At 36.3% G+C, this 14,487-nt stretch overlaps 2 protein-coding genes across 12 annotated transcripts; both read right to left on the reverse strand.

Annotated features, from left to right (window-relative positions):
• Positions 1 to 817: 817 nt before the first annotated feature.
• Positions 818 to 12,413, reverse strand: LOC18447516 (uncharacterized). Of its 11 annotated transcripts, none has more exons than XM_088849193.1 (7): positions 12,321 to 12,413; positions 11,270 to 11,333; positions 7,707 to 7,792; positions 2,778 to 2,958; positions 2,517 to 2,566; positions 2,225 to 2,376; positions 818 to 1,509 (listed from the first exon to the last, which is right to left on the reverse strand). In XM_088849193.1, the coding sequence occupies exons 6-7, from the start codon at positions 2,347 to 2,349 to the stop codon at positions 1,128 to 1,130; spliced, it is 507 nt and encodes a 168-aa protein (XP_088705319.1). In that variant the 5' UTR covers positions 2,350 to 2,376; positions 2,517 to 2,566; positions 2,778 to 2,958; positions 7,707 to 7,792; positions 11,270 to 11,333; positions 12,321 to 12,413; the 3' UTR covers positions 818 to 1,127. The 11 variants fall into 11 exon arrangements, with proteins under 11 accessions (XP_088705319.1, XP_011628243.1, XP_088705320.1 ...); XM_011629941.3 differs by having other exon boundaries at positions 2,468 to 2,566; XM_088849194.1 differs by lacking the exon at positions 11,270 to 11,333.
• On the reverse strand, positions 8,527 to 10,420 carry LOC18447515 (pentatricopeptide repeat-containing protein At4g21170). The gene is made up of 2 exons (XM_088850571.1): positions 10,355 to 10,420; positions 8,527 to 9,558 (listed from the first exon to the last, which is right to left on the reverse strand). Exons 1-2 carry the CDS (start codon positions 10,418 to 10,420, stop codon positions 8,527 to 8,529), a joined length of 1,098 nt encoding a protein of 365 aa, XP_088706697.1.
• Positions 12,414 to 14,487: the final 2,074 nt, after the last annotated feature.

The following is a 14,487-nucleotide window of genomic DNA, read 5'->3' on the forward strand; positions in this document are numbered from 1 at the left end:
AACAACTATCCTAACATTAAATTAGGTGATTTGGCCACCGAAATCATTTTATATTAAGTAGTTTGATCATTTAAATAAGGCTGTGGTTTGTATAAGATGTCAACCTTAAATAATCAAATTAAGGAGCACTTATTTTGCTAAAAGATGTTTTCATGCTGAAATTCGGAAACCTTTATGGTGGCTTAAAATTATATTTTTACCTTTAATTATGAAATTTAAAGCTCCAAGCCTATACATTTATGCGAAGTCACCTATTTTATATAGCCAAAAGATTTTCTAATCTTGAATACCCCTTATTCAGTATCAGGCATTTGCATTTATGCCAAGTCTGCAAATTTTTGAAGAGAGAGTTAAGCTGATATCGTCTTAAAATATCATTATTAAAAAATTCCCCTTGCTTGTAAATTTATATTCAACTCATTGTTTTTTAAAAAAAAAATTCCAAAATGCTCCTATAATCCAAAATTCCTATGGAGATTTTGGAATCTGAAAATCCAAAAGTGTCTAGAAGAGGCTAACCTTGTATTGTATAAATAAGGTGCCAACCTTATTCTGTATAAGACAAGTTTCACCTCAAAGCACACAAGAAGTTGTTATAGCCCTATTATTGATCATCTCAACCTCATGATGTATGGATATAAAAATATCGGATTTCAAATCCCAAAAGTAGTGCATCTTATAGTAAATAATCTAAACCGTCCATTTTCAAAAAAATTAAGTATTCATAAATCAGTTTGATCTACACCATTTCTAGAGCTTTTATGTTTCATAATCAAGAACGAAAGTATATTTTTGGGCCATTTCAAACACAAAATTGTTGTCTTTAGCAAGATTTAGAGGTGCACCTTATCATTTAAGACCGATCTTATCAATTAATAGTTTTAAGGCATGGATAGTGTCCCCGGGATGCAGCAGTGTCAAAAAAGGAGCAGCGAGCAACACTAACTTTCTTAACCCAATCACAGCATAAGCAAAAATAAAGAGGAACCACCATACGCCGAACGTGTGTAGTCTCTGCCCAGTGTACACATGCATGTCCATTAACACTACAAAGCCACTATTGCTTGAAACCACCCTATTCACCAATAAAAGAAAGCCCACCACAGAGAAACACTTTTGCAGTTATCTCATGGACCAACGTATCCAAGCCAGAAGAAGAGGGGAAACTGAGCAAGTGCAGCAAGGAGCAACAGATAGTGATTCTTGCTCGAAGACTTATCATAGCTCCTCAACTCGGCAAACAAGATCCGCTTCATGGTCTTCACTAAGAAAATCCCCATGCACAAGCAAGTCCACGGCATCACGAAATAATACGAGTAGCTCCACAATGCCCTGGCCAAGACCGAGAGAGAAATGCCGATAAATGCATAGCCACCATAGGCCACAACGTCCAGTACTCCGGCTTCTCCACTCCCCAACAAATAAAGCAAGAACTTTAGCAGAGTGACCTGCAGAAGCCATGCGCCTAACCCCTTTGTGAACTGCATGCTCAAGGCTTCAGGGCTAAACCTGCATGACGATAATTGTATGGAATGAGCTTATTGAAAACTTCATTTTGAGCTTTTGAGTATTGACCTCCAGGCTTGGAGGTTACAGGCCATATGGTTCATGAAAAGGGAAATCTTGGAGAGTCAGTACCTTATCAAGGAGAAATAATAAGAGAGAGTTTCTTAATAGAAAATATAGAGAAGCACAATGAACTACTCTACATTTAGTTCTATAAAGTTTTTTTTATTAAACCTGAGAAAACAAATTGCACGTTGTTGCAACTTCCTTAAAAATTTTGGGTGAGAGGATACTCGGTGAATAAAATAAAGAAAGAGTACAGGATGTTAAATTTTCTTCAAGAAAATAGGTCAAATGGAAATAAAGAAATCACAAATGTTTGCATGATGGATCATAATTTTTACAAGTTATATGTTATCCACGAATATATAATTGATTGTTTACTTGTTAATTTATATTCATACAGCAAAATGTTCACTTCTTTATTGAATATGTAACAGTGGAATATCTCATGATGTTTAAGAAAATATCCCTTTTTAAAGAAATTGTGGTATTCATGCGAACTTTTCAAATAAATGGAGATACTTGTCAACTGTAGGGCCCAAAGGTTGCATCACTCATGTTTCGGTTACAAACCCACAATAACTATTGCCCAATCAATATGACATGAAACTTCAAGTCCAATCCAAATAACATTAGTAATTGCTATTTTCCTTACTTGCTATTCAAACCCAGCGCGAAGCCCACAAGAACGACATAGGTGCCGAATGCCATCAAAGGGATGTAAAGATCGGGTGCATTTATATCATAAATTGGAGGTTTGTAGGAGAGCTTGCCCCCCATTTGCTCAGCAATCCTAGTCCAATGTCCCTGGAAAATGAAGAGATAACAAAATTGTTAAGTCTTCAGGAAGAATAGCTAATATACACTAAGAATAAGACCAAAAACCACAACCATATACCCGGTGTAAGAAAGGAAACAATATCACTTTCAATTTATTCCTCACGTACTGATCATTCACTTGGAAGTAGTATTGGGAATTCGAGAAATACTTGGTGACCTGGTCTCAAGATCAAAGGCTGAGCATAAGAAATTAAACTACAGATCACTGCAAACCATGTAAAAGAACTATAAATGCATCGTATATGAAGTATGTGCATCCATGTGGAAGCAAAATTAATACACATTTGTAGTATGACTATGAAAGGAATTGATTGACCTCGGAAGTCAAAGTTTTCACAGGAAAAGACAAATGCAACTGTATTACTTACATTAGATTGAAGATATTCAGAGCTTGACCCCAGTATTCTTCCTCCATATGCAGCCAACCCATCTCTAATGAGTCCTGAGCCAGGCCCATAGAATGGGCCCCCCAAAGCATTAGGAGGGGCATTGGATGGCTGCCTCTGCATACCAGGTGGGGCACCGAGGTTATCGTACATCTCCGCAAGACTAGCACATAGAAATAACCACACGTGAAGAGCCCAATTAACGAGAACAGGAATACCAACCAAAATGCAGTATACAAGGCACCATCAACCAAGAACATTATCCAAATAAATAGATTCATCACCATATGCACTTCATTCTTACTACTGTCAAGGTTACTCAGTTTCCTTCAAAGCAAATAGTTAATTATCAGGGAAAAATCTAGTGATCTCCTAGCCAAATGCAACCAAAAGACACTATTTTGCAACCTCTAGATCTTTACTTTTTAGAAATGTCAAAAGTTCGTCATTAATTTTAAAGCAATCAATGTACAAATAGATATCCCATTCAAAACATGAGTCTATTTTGTATCCCCGCACCAAATGTTCGTCACTAAAGAATGTCACTGTCACAAAAGATTTTGCGATCCCTGCCCGAGCCAAAGCTTCTACGTCTCTGCGGCCTTCTCTCCTTGAATGCGTTATGGAATCGTAAGGTTACTCAGCCTATCCTAAATATTGTTAAAGATGTTAAGGCATTATCTTTTTGATATCTGGTAATCACATTACTTGAGACACCTTTGATGAGTATGGAAGTCAAGTTTGAGTTGAGATTCTTTAGACCAAAGAGAAGGCCCTTCTCCATGGTTTTTGGTTTTTGGGGGGGGGGGGGGGGGGGGGGGGGTTTGTGTTGGAGATCTCTCCCCTTTTTTCTCTCTACTAAGCACAAAATTCAACCCGCATCATCCACTCAAAATAAAGAAGATGGATGAAGGGAGGCAAAGAACATATTAGCCGTAGCCAAACACTTTACACATTGTGTATACACACAAACATATATGTATAAATATATATATGGAAAAGTCCTCCCAACGCCTATAGGCGAAAATGAACAGTGATTTCGCCTACCCTCATCACCGTTCAAAGTTCATCGCACGGTCACAATTGTCCGGTAGTGTTTTATTTTTCATTTTTTTTCTACAAATTGGAATGACCTGAAATTTGGAGCATGTGTTCATCAAAAATAGGTGAATCTAATAAAAATATAAAAAAATAATTTGTAAAATATAAATTGACCATAATACCCCAGAAAATTTACAGGGGTATTTTGGTCAATTTATATTTTGCAAATTATTTTTTTCATATTTTTATTAGGTGCGCCTCACTAAGATGTACACACTCTCCAAATTTCAGATTATTCCAATTTGTAAAAAAATAAATAAAAAATGAAACACTACTGGACAACCGTGATTGTGAGATGAACTTTGGACGGTGATGAGTATAGGCGAAATCACTGTTCATTTTCGCCTATAGGCGTTGGGAAGACATTTCTATATATATATATATATATATATATATATAGGGTAGTAATTTCATGCAACAGTTGCATAGTAATATAATGCAACAACCTTCAAAAACCATGTTAGCGCCATTCGTTTGATCCAAATTTTAAAATATACACAGTTTTCATTCTAATGAACAATCACAAAAAAGAAAAAATTGACAAAGCAACCTAGAAAGTATTTTTTTAGCCCAATTAACATAGGTCGTCCATTTTGGTGAGATGCTTAGATCTAGGCTTTAGAATGATCTTTTTTCTTTCCAAATTTTTTAGATAACTTTTATTATCATTCGATTAACAATATTAAAAAAGAAAAAAATGATTTTGAATTCATAAAGGCCTAGATCTTGAAGTTCATCAAATACACGGTCTAGATTCATTATTGGAGGGAACTCATTTTGACCATATATAGGGTGCAAATTAGTTTTTTTTTTATGGATTGATTATTGAGGAGAAGAGAGTGTGTCCGAAATTTTGGGTCATACAAATACCACAAACATGGTTTTCTAGAAGTGTGGGTTTTTTTTTTTTGGGGGGGTAATTCAGTAGGGAAGACAGGCCCTACCCGTTTTTTCAAGTAGATTAGGAATTATCTTCTTTGAAGGTGTTAGTAGGGTGGTGTTAATGGTGGGAATGGAAACCACAATGTGGTAACTATGGTGTCAGGGTGCTACCACCATGACTATACTATGATACAACAGTTGCATGAAATCACAGCCCATATATATATATATACACACACAACAGTTGGTCTAAGAAGGGTGAGGACCTAAAACTTTCCCTTAACCCATCCCATGCCTGATTAAAGGGGCATGGTTGTGTTAGGTAGGCAGCCAACATAAAATTTTCCCAACACTCATCATGAATCTTGATAAACTTATATTTCTACATCAAGGGTCAGCATTGAGCCCGTACCTCTTTGTCTTAGTTATGGACAACTTAACAACATGTTGTTTGCAGATGACATAGTTTTGATTGATGAGACCCAAAACATCGTCAACACAAAGTTAGAACTTTGGAGGGATGCTCTAGAATTCAAAGGTTTTAAAATTAATCGAAGTAAGACAGAGTATATGGAATGCAAGTTTAGTAATAATAGGAGTAGAAACGAGGAAGTAATCAAGATTGACGGCCAAGAAGTACAAGAAGACCTCACTTTTGATATCTTGGGTCGATAATCTAGGAAAATGGAGAGATTGAAGAAGATGTCACACACAAAATTAGAACTGGGTGGAAGAAGTGGAGATGTGCAACTGGAATTTTATGTGGTCGCAGCATACCAATGAGATTGAAGAGCAAGTTCTATAGGACAGTTGTGAGACCAACTTTACTCTATGGGGCAGAATGTTGGGCGGACAAAAAACAATATACTCATAGAATGAGTGTAGCGAAGATGAGGATGTTGAGATTGAATAGCAAGACAAGAACAGATAGAATTTGAAATGAATCTATTCGAGACAATTTAGGTATGGCACCAATAGGAGATAAAATGAGAGAGAGTAGACTTAGGTGGGCTGGCCATATGTGGCGACGACCAAGTACAACACCTGTTAGGAGGTGCGAGTTAGTTCAAGCGAAATGACTAAAAAAGGCAAGGGGTAGGCCCAAAAGGACGTGGTTGGAAGAAGAGCATAATGGAGAACTAGGATTCATGTAGCCGACCCGAATTAATTGGGAAAATGATGATGATGATGATACATACATACATACATATATATATATACACACACACACATATATATATATATGGAAAACACTACGCAACGCCTATAGGCGAAATGAACAGTGATTTCGCCTACCCCCATCACCGTTTAAAGTTCATCGCGTGATCACTATTGTCCGGTAATGTTTCATTTTTCATTTTTTTTTCTACAAATCAAAATGACCTAAAATTTGGAGAGTGTATTCACCAAAAATAGGGGAATCTTCGAAAAATATAAAAGAAAATATTTTACATGAAAAAAATTGACGAGGGTATTATGGTCAAAAAACTTTCATGGATAATTTTTTTTATATTTTTATTAGATGCGCCTAAGTAAGATGTACATACCCTTCAAATTTCAGATCATTCCAATTTTTAGAAAAATAAATAAAAAATAAAACACAATCGGACAATCGTGACTGCGCGATAAAATTTGGACGGTGATGAGAGTATGCGAAATCACTATTCATTTTCGCCTATAGGCGTTGGGAAAACTTTTATATATATATATATATATATATATATATATATATATAACATTTTCCCTATTCAATCCTACAGCTCTTCTAAGGCTTGTTCTCCAACCCATAGCCAAGGGCTAGCCTATCCTTGTGCAGAGCGTCAAGGGGGAGGAATAGTCAAAACTTCAAAGGTAACGAATACACCCTCCAATTCATTGAAGACAGTAGTATCAAATCGTCAGCTATCCTTTGGGCCAAAAGTTACAAAAGGCCTCTAACACTTGCTCTGCCAGAAACTTCACTACCAATTTGAGAGAGATTCTCTATTTCTGGCCTTCAACAATTCCAATATCACCCCTATGGACAACCCTGGACCAGGGACACATCAAATTAAATGTCAATGACTGCATCCTCGACCACCCTGGAATGCCCAATTTTGGTGGTAATTGGAATCCTTAGATAGTAAAGAATACTCTTCTCTCGTCACGATACATTGCCACTGTCGATTAAACAATGGCCAAATCCATCACATTACTCAAAGGTTTGAAAAGAGACCTCCGATATGAGGAGCAACTCCATTGGCCTCATAATTAAGGGAGACCAAAACACTATTCAATGGGTAATGAGAGTTGTCCCTTTGTTTTACTACTTATTTTACCTTTGCAGACACCTTCATATCAGCTTCACACACACCATGAGTGAGGCCAACCGTATTGTGGAATCTCTCGCTAAAGTGGTACTGCAAAAAGGACCCATGAGGTCACCTGTCACCTAGCCTTGGCTCTTGAGCTCCGACATTTGTTGTAGCCATGGGACTGTACACCCCATCTACTTCTCCCTCTGTGATGAGCTTAAGGGCCAACCTTTGTGATGTTAGGGGATGGTACCGAGCCACCGATCCCATTTTTTGTTTTTATGTAGAGCACCTGGGTTGTGGGCTGCCATTTTCTGATATATGTAAAGAACAACCTAGTAGATAATAGTTAATACAAGTCAAATATTCCAACATTTCACTATTACAATTTTGTATTGTTATTGGGAAAATGGTGTATTCATAATCACAATTGCCTTGAGAGTTTCACATGCATCAATTGATGCTTGTTTTGTTAAAAGCTTTTTGGATGCAAAAACCATCGACTCCAATTAACAAATCAACAACAATCTATTATGCAAATCAACCTTCAAGAAGAATAGATTACCTACACCTATCAAAATGAAATTAAAATTACAAAAATTACAGAGCAATAAATTGGACAGATAGAACTCACAGTCAACACCGTGTGAAAATTCTTGAGTGTTGTAAGTTTGCAATGAATATTCTTATGCTATGATCCTCATCGACCATAAAAGGCGACTGAACATGAACAAAAAGACAGGGTGATATGTAAATACTTTTTTTAACAATTGTTTTTACTAAAAAAGTATATATATTCTCAAAATAAATGATAAAATAAAGATAGTATAACATCAGTTATAATGCAAAAAACTGATCTCAGGCAGAGTCAAGCAGCAAAGCAAGACACGACTAACATCATTTGTACAGTCAGAGAGAAATATTGCTTTAAGATTACCAATTACTCAACAAAATTATTTCCAATTTGTGTTACAGCATCCCCTAAGGATGTAGGATGATTTATTCAGATACTATATCGTTATTTCCACATGTTGGGTCATATCATGTGTCTGCTTCTGATGCTGGGAGCATGAACTTCATTCATATGCCATAACATGCTTAATATGATTGGGCAAGTTCTGGCCATAAGCACTTGAAAGCTCTGGACCCTCATCCAATATGTGTGCACATAGAATCACCAAAAACCCACCCTATTGAGAGATCCCTGATCTCTGAAATTGACAATAAAGGTCCATTTTCTTAGCTCCACAAGAATCCAATCACTAGAAATGCCAACTGAGCAATCCTTTACAAATCTGCACCACCTGGCTAAAGGTCATGAAGTTGTGCGCTTTTCGAAATATGCCATGGGGATCAAGGTTTAAGCCCCTTTCTTTGCCTTTAGCAGAACAGGATGGTATCAAAGGGTGCCCCTGCCTTGTTAAGAAAGGCAGATAAAGGGTGCCACTGCCTTGTCAAGGAAACACAGATATGAGACGTTTGTAAGTAGCTTCATCAGGCTTGAGTCCCTTCTTCAACATTTCATCATGCATCTTTCTGGCCTCGCTAAATTTCTTTTCCCAACAAAACCAACTTATCATAGTAATGAAACTTGCACTACTCGTCACATTTTTATTTCTCATATGATCAAACATCTCGCTTGCCTCCTCTAATTTCCCTCCATTATAGAGTTGGTCCAAAAGGATGTTGTAAGAAGGTGCATTGAGAACATTTCCCAATTTCACCAACTTTTCATGCAATGACAGAGCATAATCAAGACCGCCATCTTCACAGTAATGCCTGATGAATGAACCACAAGCAAACCCATTAGGCATCACTCCTCTTTCCAACATGACCCACAAAAGTTCATTTGCTTCCTGCCACCCACCTTTGCTACACTGAGAAGATATATGTGAAGAAATAGCCAATGGGTCTGGATAAAATCCCTTTCTAATCACACTTTTAATTACCTTATTGACTTCTTCTGATTGTTCTTCCTTGAAAAGTGCATTCAGGAGAACATTGCATTCACAAATATTCAGAGCTATATCTCTTTGCAGTAACAAAAAGTACATTCTCACGGCTTCCTTAATCCTTTTATCTCTAGAAAAGCCCTTCAATAAAGCAATATAAGAAGCATTTTGCAAGAAAACTAGAGCATTATGGGCTATCCCAAAAACCAATTCTGCAGCATCGGTCATTCCCAATTTACAGAGTCTGCGAATGAAAACACCATAGTCTAAATAATTAATGGTTACAACAATGCAATTGTTATCATTTAATGCGACACAATCATTTGGACTAAATTCACCACCAACAGTTGGCAACAATCTCTTCTCTAGCACAATTCTAAGAACTCGAACAGCAGTCCCATGTTCCCAAATCTCAATAGTGTCAGTACTCCTTCGTTTCCTGGAGTAAGCATCTAAAAGAAGAGAAAGGGCTAAGGATGAAGAACTCTTGTAACTTATTAAATGCTTCAACAATGGTTCTGAATACCAAAGAAGCTGGCCATAAACGGATGGTGTGAAACAAAAGAGAACTTGCCGGTTCTATGACTCCTGACCTTGTTAGAATTTGGAACATGAGGAAGTAAGATCTCAAATCATGACAAAGCCTTTGATGGGTCTTGGCCCAATTGAAGAAACCAAGGGAATTTGGGAGTGATTTAGGGTTTTATTGAGAACTTGGGCCAAAAACTCATGGACGAGTTTAGCAGAGAGGTTGATCTGGTTAAAGACAGAGACCCAAGAATGTCTTTGCAACAAAATGGAGGAGATTGTGCTGATAATGTTTTATGTAAATATTAGACAAGAATATTAATCTAACTCCCCACATTAACGTAAATACGTTAGGGATAGGAAGGAAAAACGCATCAAATTTCTTTGAAGAATGCAAAACGAAGAGCAGCATCGTTGTGGTAAGTAGTGAAACATTTGCATTTTCAAAAAGTAACAAAAACTTGACCAAGCAAATATGCCTTGATCCAAAGCCAGCCAAGGCAGGCATTTGTTCTTCAATCAATCCCGGGCCAAGAGAAGCTAGGCTAAGCAAAGCGAGGAAAGCAACCAACCAATGAAGCGAAGGCACAAAAGGATCAAGAGAGGGATTGAATGAGGATGGGAATTCCTAGGGTGCGGCCGGACAGCACAACGCAAGCCAAGACAAGCAGAATGCTTCTTCGCCACAGAGCGAGATTAGATCAGGAGGAAGCAATGCATCCCGGAGCTGTACCTCGATTGATACGCTACACTCCGCTCACTCTCCACAGCAGACAGAGATAGATGCAAGACAAGCGCTCACCCACTCAAACACAAGCAGAGCAATACGCCACACTCCGCTCACCGCAGCTGACGAGAAAGAGCACATCTAAGCTCACAGCCAGCAGGGAAGGATCGATGTGGCGGCTACCTATATGTAAAGGCAGCCAGCTTAATTATAGGTAGTTATAAGAAAGTACGGGTAATTTTTCTCTATACTTCTTCTAGCTATACGTAAAGGGAGCTTGCTTAATTATAGGTAGCTATAGGAAAGGTATGGTAGGCAAGTAGCTATAGGTAACTTTCATAGGGGTAGCTCTATATGTGCACCCTTACTATTGAGCTATATAGTTTCTCTAGCTATAGCTAAAGGAGGTATAATAGGTAGCTGGCACTAGGTAGCTAAATGAAGTCTAGGTAGATACGATTATCTAGATATTGGTCTGAAGACCAATAACTGTTTGTAGTTTCGAGAACTCTAGGTTGCTATGATTATCTTGGGTTTGGTAGCTTCAGTAGTTGTAGCTAAAGTGGTGCTTTGCTAGCTTCACTTGTAGTGGTTGTTGTCTGGTTAATAGCCCCTTCACCAATAAAACACTTCGTAATTTCAGGATGACCATCCAAATAACATAAGTCAAGCTGATTAAACCTAAAACACTTTTAGATCTCTCACGTGCACATAAAAAGTGTATGACAGACCATTTTATCAAAGATGAATCTAAGCATATCCATGGATCTCCAATAGTGAAGGGCACGATGTCAAAGGATAAAGCTGCAACTAAGCTGTTTCTTTAGCCCTTCTTTCTGTAAATAAAAGTTTTGATACATGTAGCAAATACAAGGGTAGTTTGATCCATAAACAACAATTTCTTTCCAGATATTTGTAATAACTCACACAATCACAATGAATCAATTTGTTTTCCCAATCATACTAAAAGAACATATCGAAGCAACTTACCAGTTTTGATCTTTCCAGCCAGGAAGACAAGAATCTCACAATGCAAAAACCATTTACAACAATCCTATACAAAAAAAGGTAGCCATCATGAATAGTCGACCACTATATTTGCCATTCATGTAGAACTCGGTTGTTTAATCCATTCCTTCTTTATATTCCAAAGTTGCTTCCTAAACTCGTTAGAAATTAAACTTTGAAGAAAGAGTCCAATGGACCCTAAAAAGAGAACCTAGACTCACACTACTGGGCACGAATGCTAGTGTCAAAACAAGCATACAATAAACAGAGAAATTTCAGCCTACACAGTTTTTATTCAGAGACCCATGCAGGAACACTGAAGAATCATTATAGCAAATGGAAATTAAGCAATCGTTACAGAAAGTAAAAATAGCCAAGAAATATACTTAACTAAAAAAATAGCTAATTTTAATAATAGCTAAAGAGCATTTGAAGGGTCTGAAAGCCAAGAAAGGTTTCAAATAGATCAGAAATGACATAAGGGATGGAAAAAAGAGCGATAGCAAATAAATCACAGAATACAATAATCAATTCGGTACAGTATTTTCTTACAAATAACCAATACAATAAGATATTCAATCCATGAAAATCATTCTGAAAGAACAAAAAAGCACAATAAAAAATCATTCTGAAAGAAAAATTCTAAGAAAAATAATCCTTGATCCAAAGAAACAAGAAACCCTAACATAAATCAATAAATATTTCAGCAAAAATAAAGTAACCAGATTCAAAATCATTTCTTACATAACCATGAGATATTATACCAGAAGTGAGGGAGAAAGGAATAGGAAAAAAAAAACATAGGATACAGAATCTATAGATCAAATGGAATAAAGGATTATTTCATAGCTAAAGCTATTTACGAAAAATTGATAGTAAACATTCAAAAGCTATAGAAAAACAGCATAATCTAAATGGAGGCATATCAAACAAAGGATCCCCTAATTCACCAGAACAATAATCAATCCCAAAAACCGCAAGAATAAAAAGAATCTTTTATTTAAGGAAAAAAAACCAAGAACAAGAAAAGCACCTTGTTTTGCACTTTTGCGAGCTGCTTCTTTGGAGTCCGGAGATTTTACACGCAGGCCTCTTTGGCACTAGCCCTTACTCAACCTTACCGAACAAAAATCAAGGTAGTCGACGAATAGCGTGTACACTATTCCTCCACGAGATGACATTGTCCACGTGCTCCCGCGGTTACTGCAATACGTTTTGGACCTTTTGGTGAAATTTGCATAGGAATTCAAAATAGGAAATGTTTATACGAGGTTGCAACCTAAAAATATAAAATTAAGGTGAACCTCAAAAATCTATCAGTTGTTTTTTACGATGGAAAATCCTCTGATTAATCATCTCTGAATATAAAAAGAAAAAATATTTTGAGTCTCAAAAATAATAGATATTGCAATATATTATTTAAATAGTTTATTTTCAAGATTTTTATATGTTTATAGATACTTGACATTAATTATTTTATCTAAAGCATATTTTAAAAAGGGAAAAGATTATATAGAGCCGAGGCTCTAAACAATTAAATTGGAATCTACTACAAAAATTTCACTAAAATAAGTTATTTTGATGCCCAATATCCTTAAATTGATCATCTCGACGGCAAGATATATGGACATAGAAAAAAATGGATTTCAAGTTTTGAAAATAGTGTATTTTATGAGGCATTTTTTTATTGTCAATTTTCAATATTTTATAGTTTTCATAGGTCTGTCAATCTATACTATTTTCATAGCTTTAAATTTTATAAGTAAAGACGAAATTTTGTTTTAAGGCTACCACAAAGATTATAATATTGGAACCACATTACTCCACATAATTTGAAAGTAGGTTCTAATTTAATTGTTTAGAATCTAGGCTCTATACAACCGGCACTTTTTTAAAAAGCACTCATATAATTTAAAATAGTCTAATCTATATCAAGAATTATAGGGGCCAAATTGGCTCTTGCTAAAAATCAGGAACGGACTTGTTTCCCCATTAAATGGCTGGTCATGGTAAGTTTTTTGACATAAGTAGTAAATTCAGTCATATAACTGCTCAGAACCAGCCCCACCTTCTTAAAAAAAAAAAAAATTTAATGATTGGTTTTTTAGTTTGGATTGTCGATCCGGATCAGAGTTTTTAAATTGATGTCCTAGAACATCAAGGTTTTTAGTTTTATTTTACCCTCAAACTAATTCAACATTTGAATAGCCCAAAAAAAATAAAAGCATAATTTTCATATAAATTCAACACAAATTAATTCAACATTTGAATAGCCCAGAAAAAATAAAAGCATAATTTTCAAATAGATTCAACATCCAGCTTAAAAACACAAAACAGTAGTATTTTTGGGCATCCAACTCCAGCATCTCCAAAACACAAAAAAAAATTAGCGTTTGGCAACTCCAAAGTCCAAAACTTCAAACGACCAAAAAAATCAGCGTTTGGGCAACACCAGATTTCGACACTCGCAATGCGAACGCGCCTTTACGACATTTTAACTCAAAATTGATAAATTAGGTTAAAAGTCCCACCAAAAAAAACAGGGAGAAAAAAGCGAAAATGGCAAAGACCAAACTATTTTTGGGTGTGATTTGTACAAGGCCGAGGCCTTAAAGAATCAAAGTAAACACATCTTCAACTAGCATTTAAAGATGATGTTTCAGCACCAAAAATCTTTATTGATGGCTTGAAAATTTATTTTCATAAGTAATTATGAAATTTCAAGCTTCAAAAATAGTGTATATCAAGCATATATGTGAATACTTAAAAATCTTGAAATATATTACAAGATGCACTATTTTAAGGGTTGAAGTCTTTTTTTATGTTCATGTATCTCAAGGTCTAGATGATCAAATTCGACAGTTTTTCAGCATCAAAACAACTTTTTCTAATGAATTTTTTAGATGCACTTTCATTTAGTTGTTTAGAGCCTCGTACAACCTTTTTCCAACTTTTTTTTTTTGGTGCATACGAAGACCAAAACTTAGTCACAATTAAACCAAATCAATTCACGGGGCCCAAGTAGCATAGTGCCCGAGCGCCATTGTCATAAGGCTGGAGCGTTGTGGCTCTGACTTGCATTACTATAACGCACATTCAGAATGCGGGAGTGCTTGTTTATACTGCCAGAATGCGGTCCTCCATTGCCAGAGCGCTGTGGCTCTATAGACTTTATTGTCGGAGTGGAATGCTGGAGCACG

This window comes from Amborella trichopoda, chromosome 10 (genome assembly GCF_054954075.1).
Source record: "Amborella trichopoda isolate Santa Cruz 75 chromosome 10, AtrichopodaSantaCruz75HAP2 v2.0, whole genome shotgun sequence".
NCBI lineage: Eukaryota > Viridiplantae > Streptophyta > Magnoliopsida > Amborellales > Amborellaceae > Amborella > Amborella trichopoda.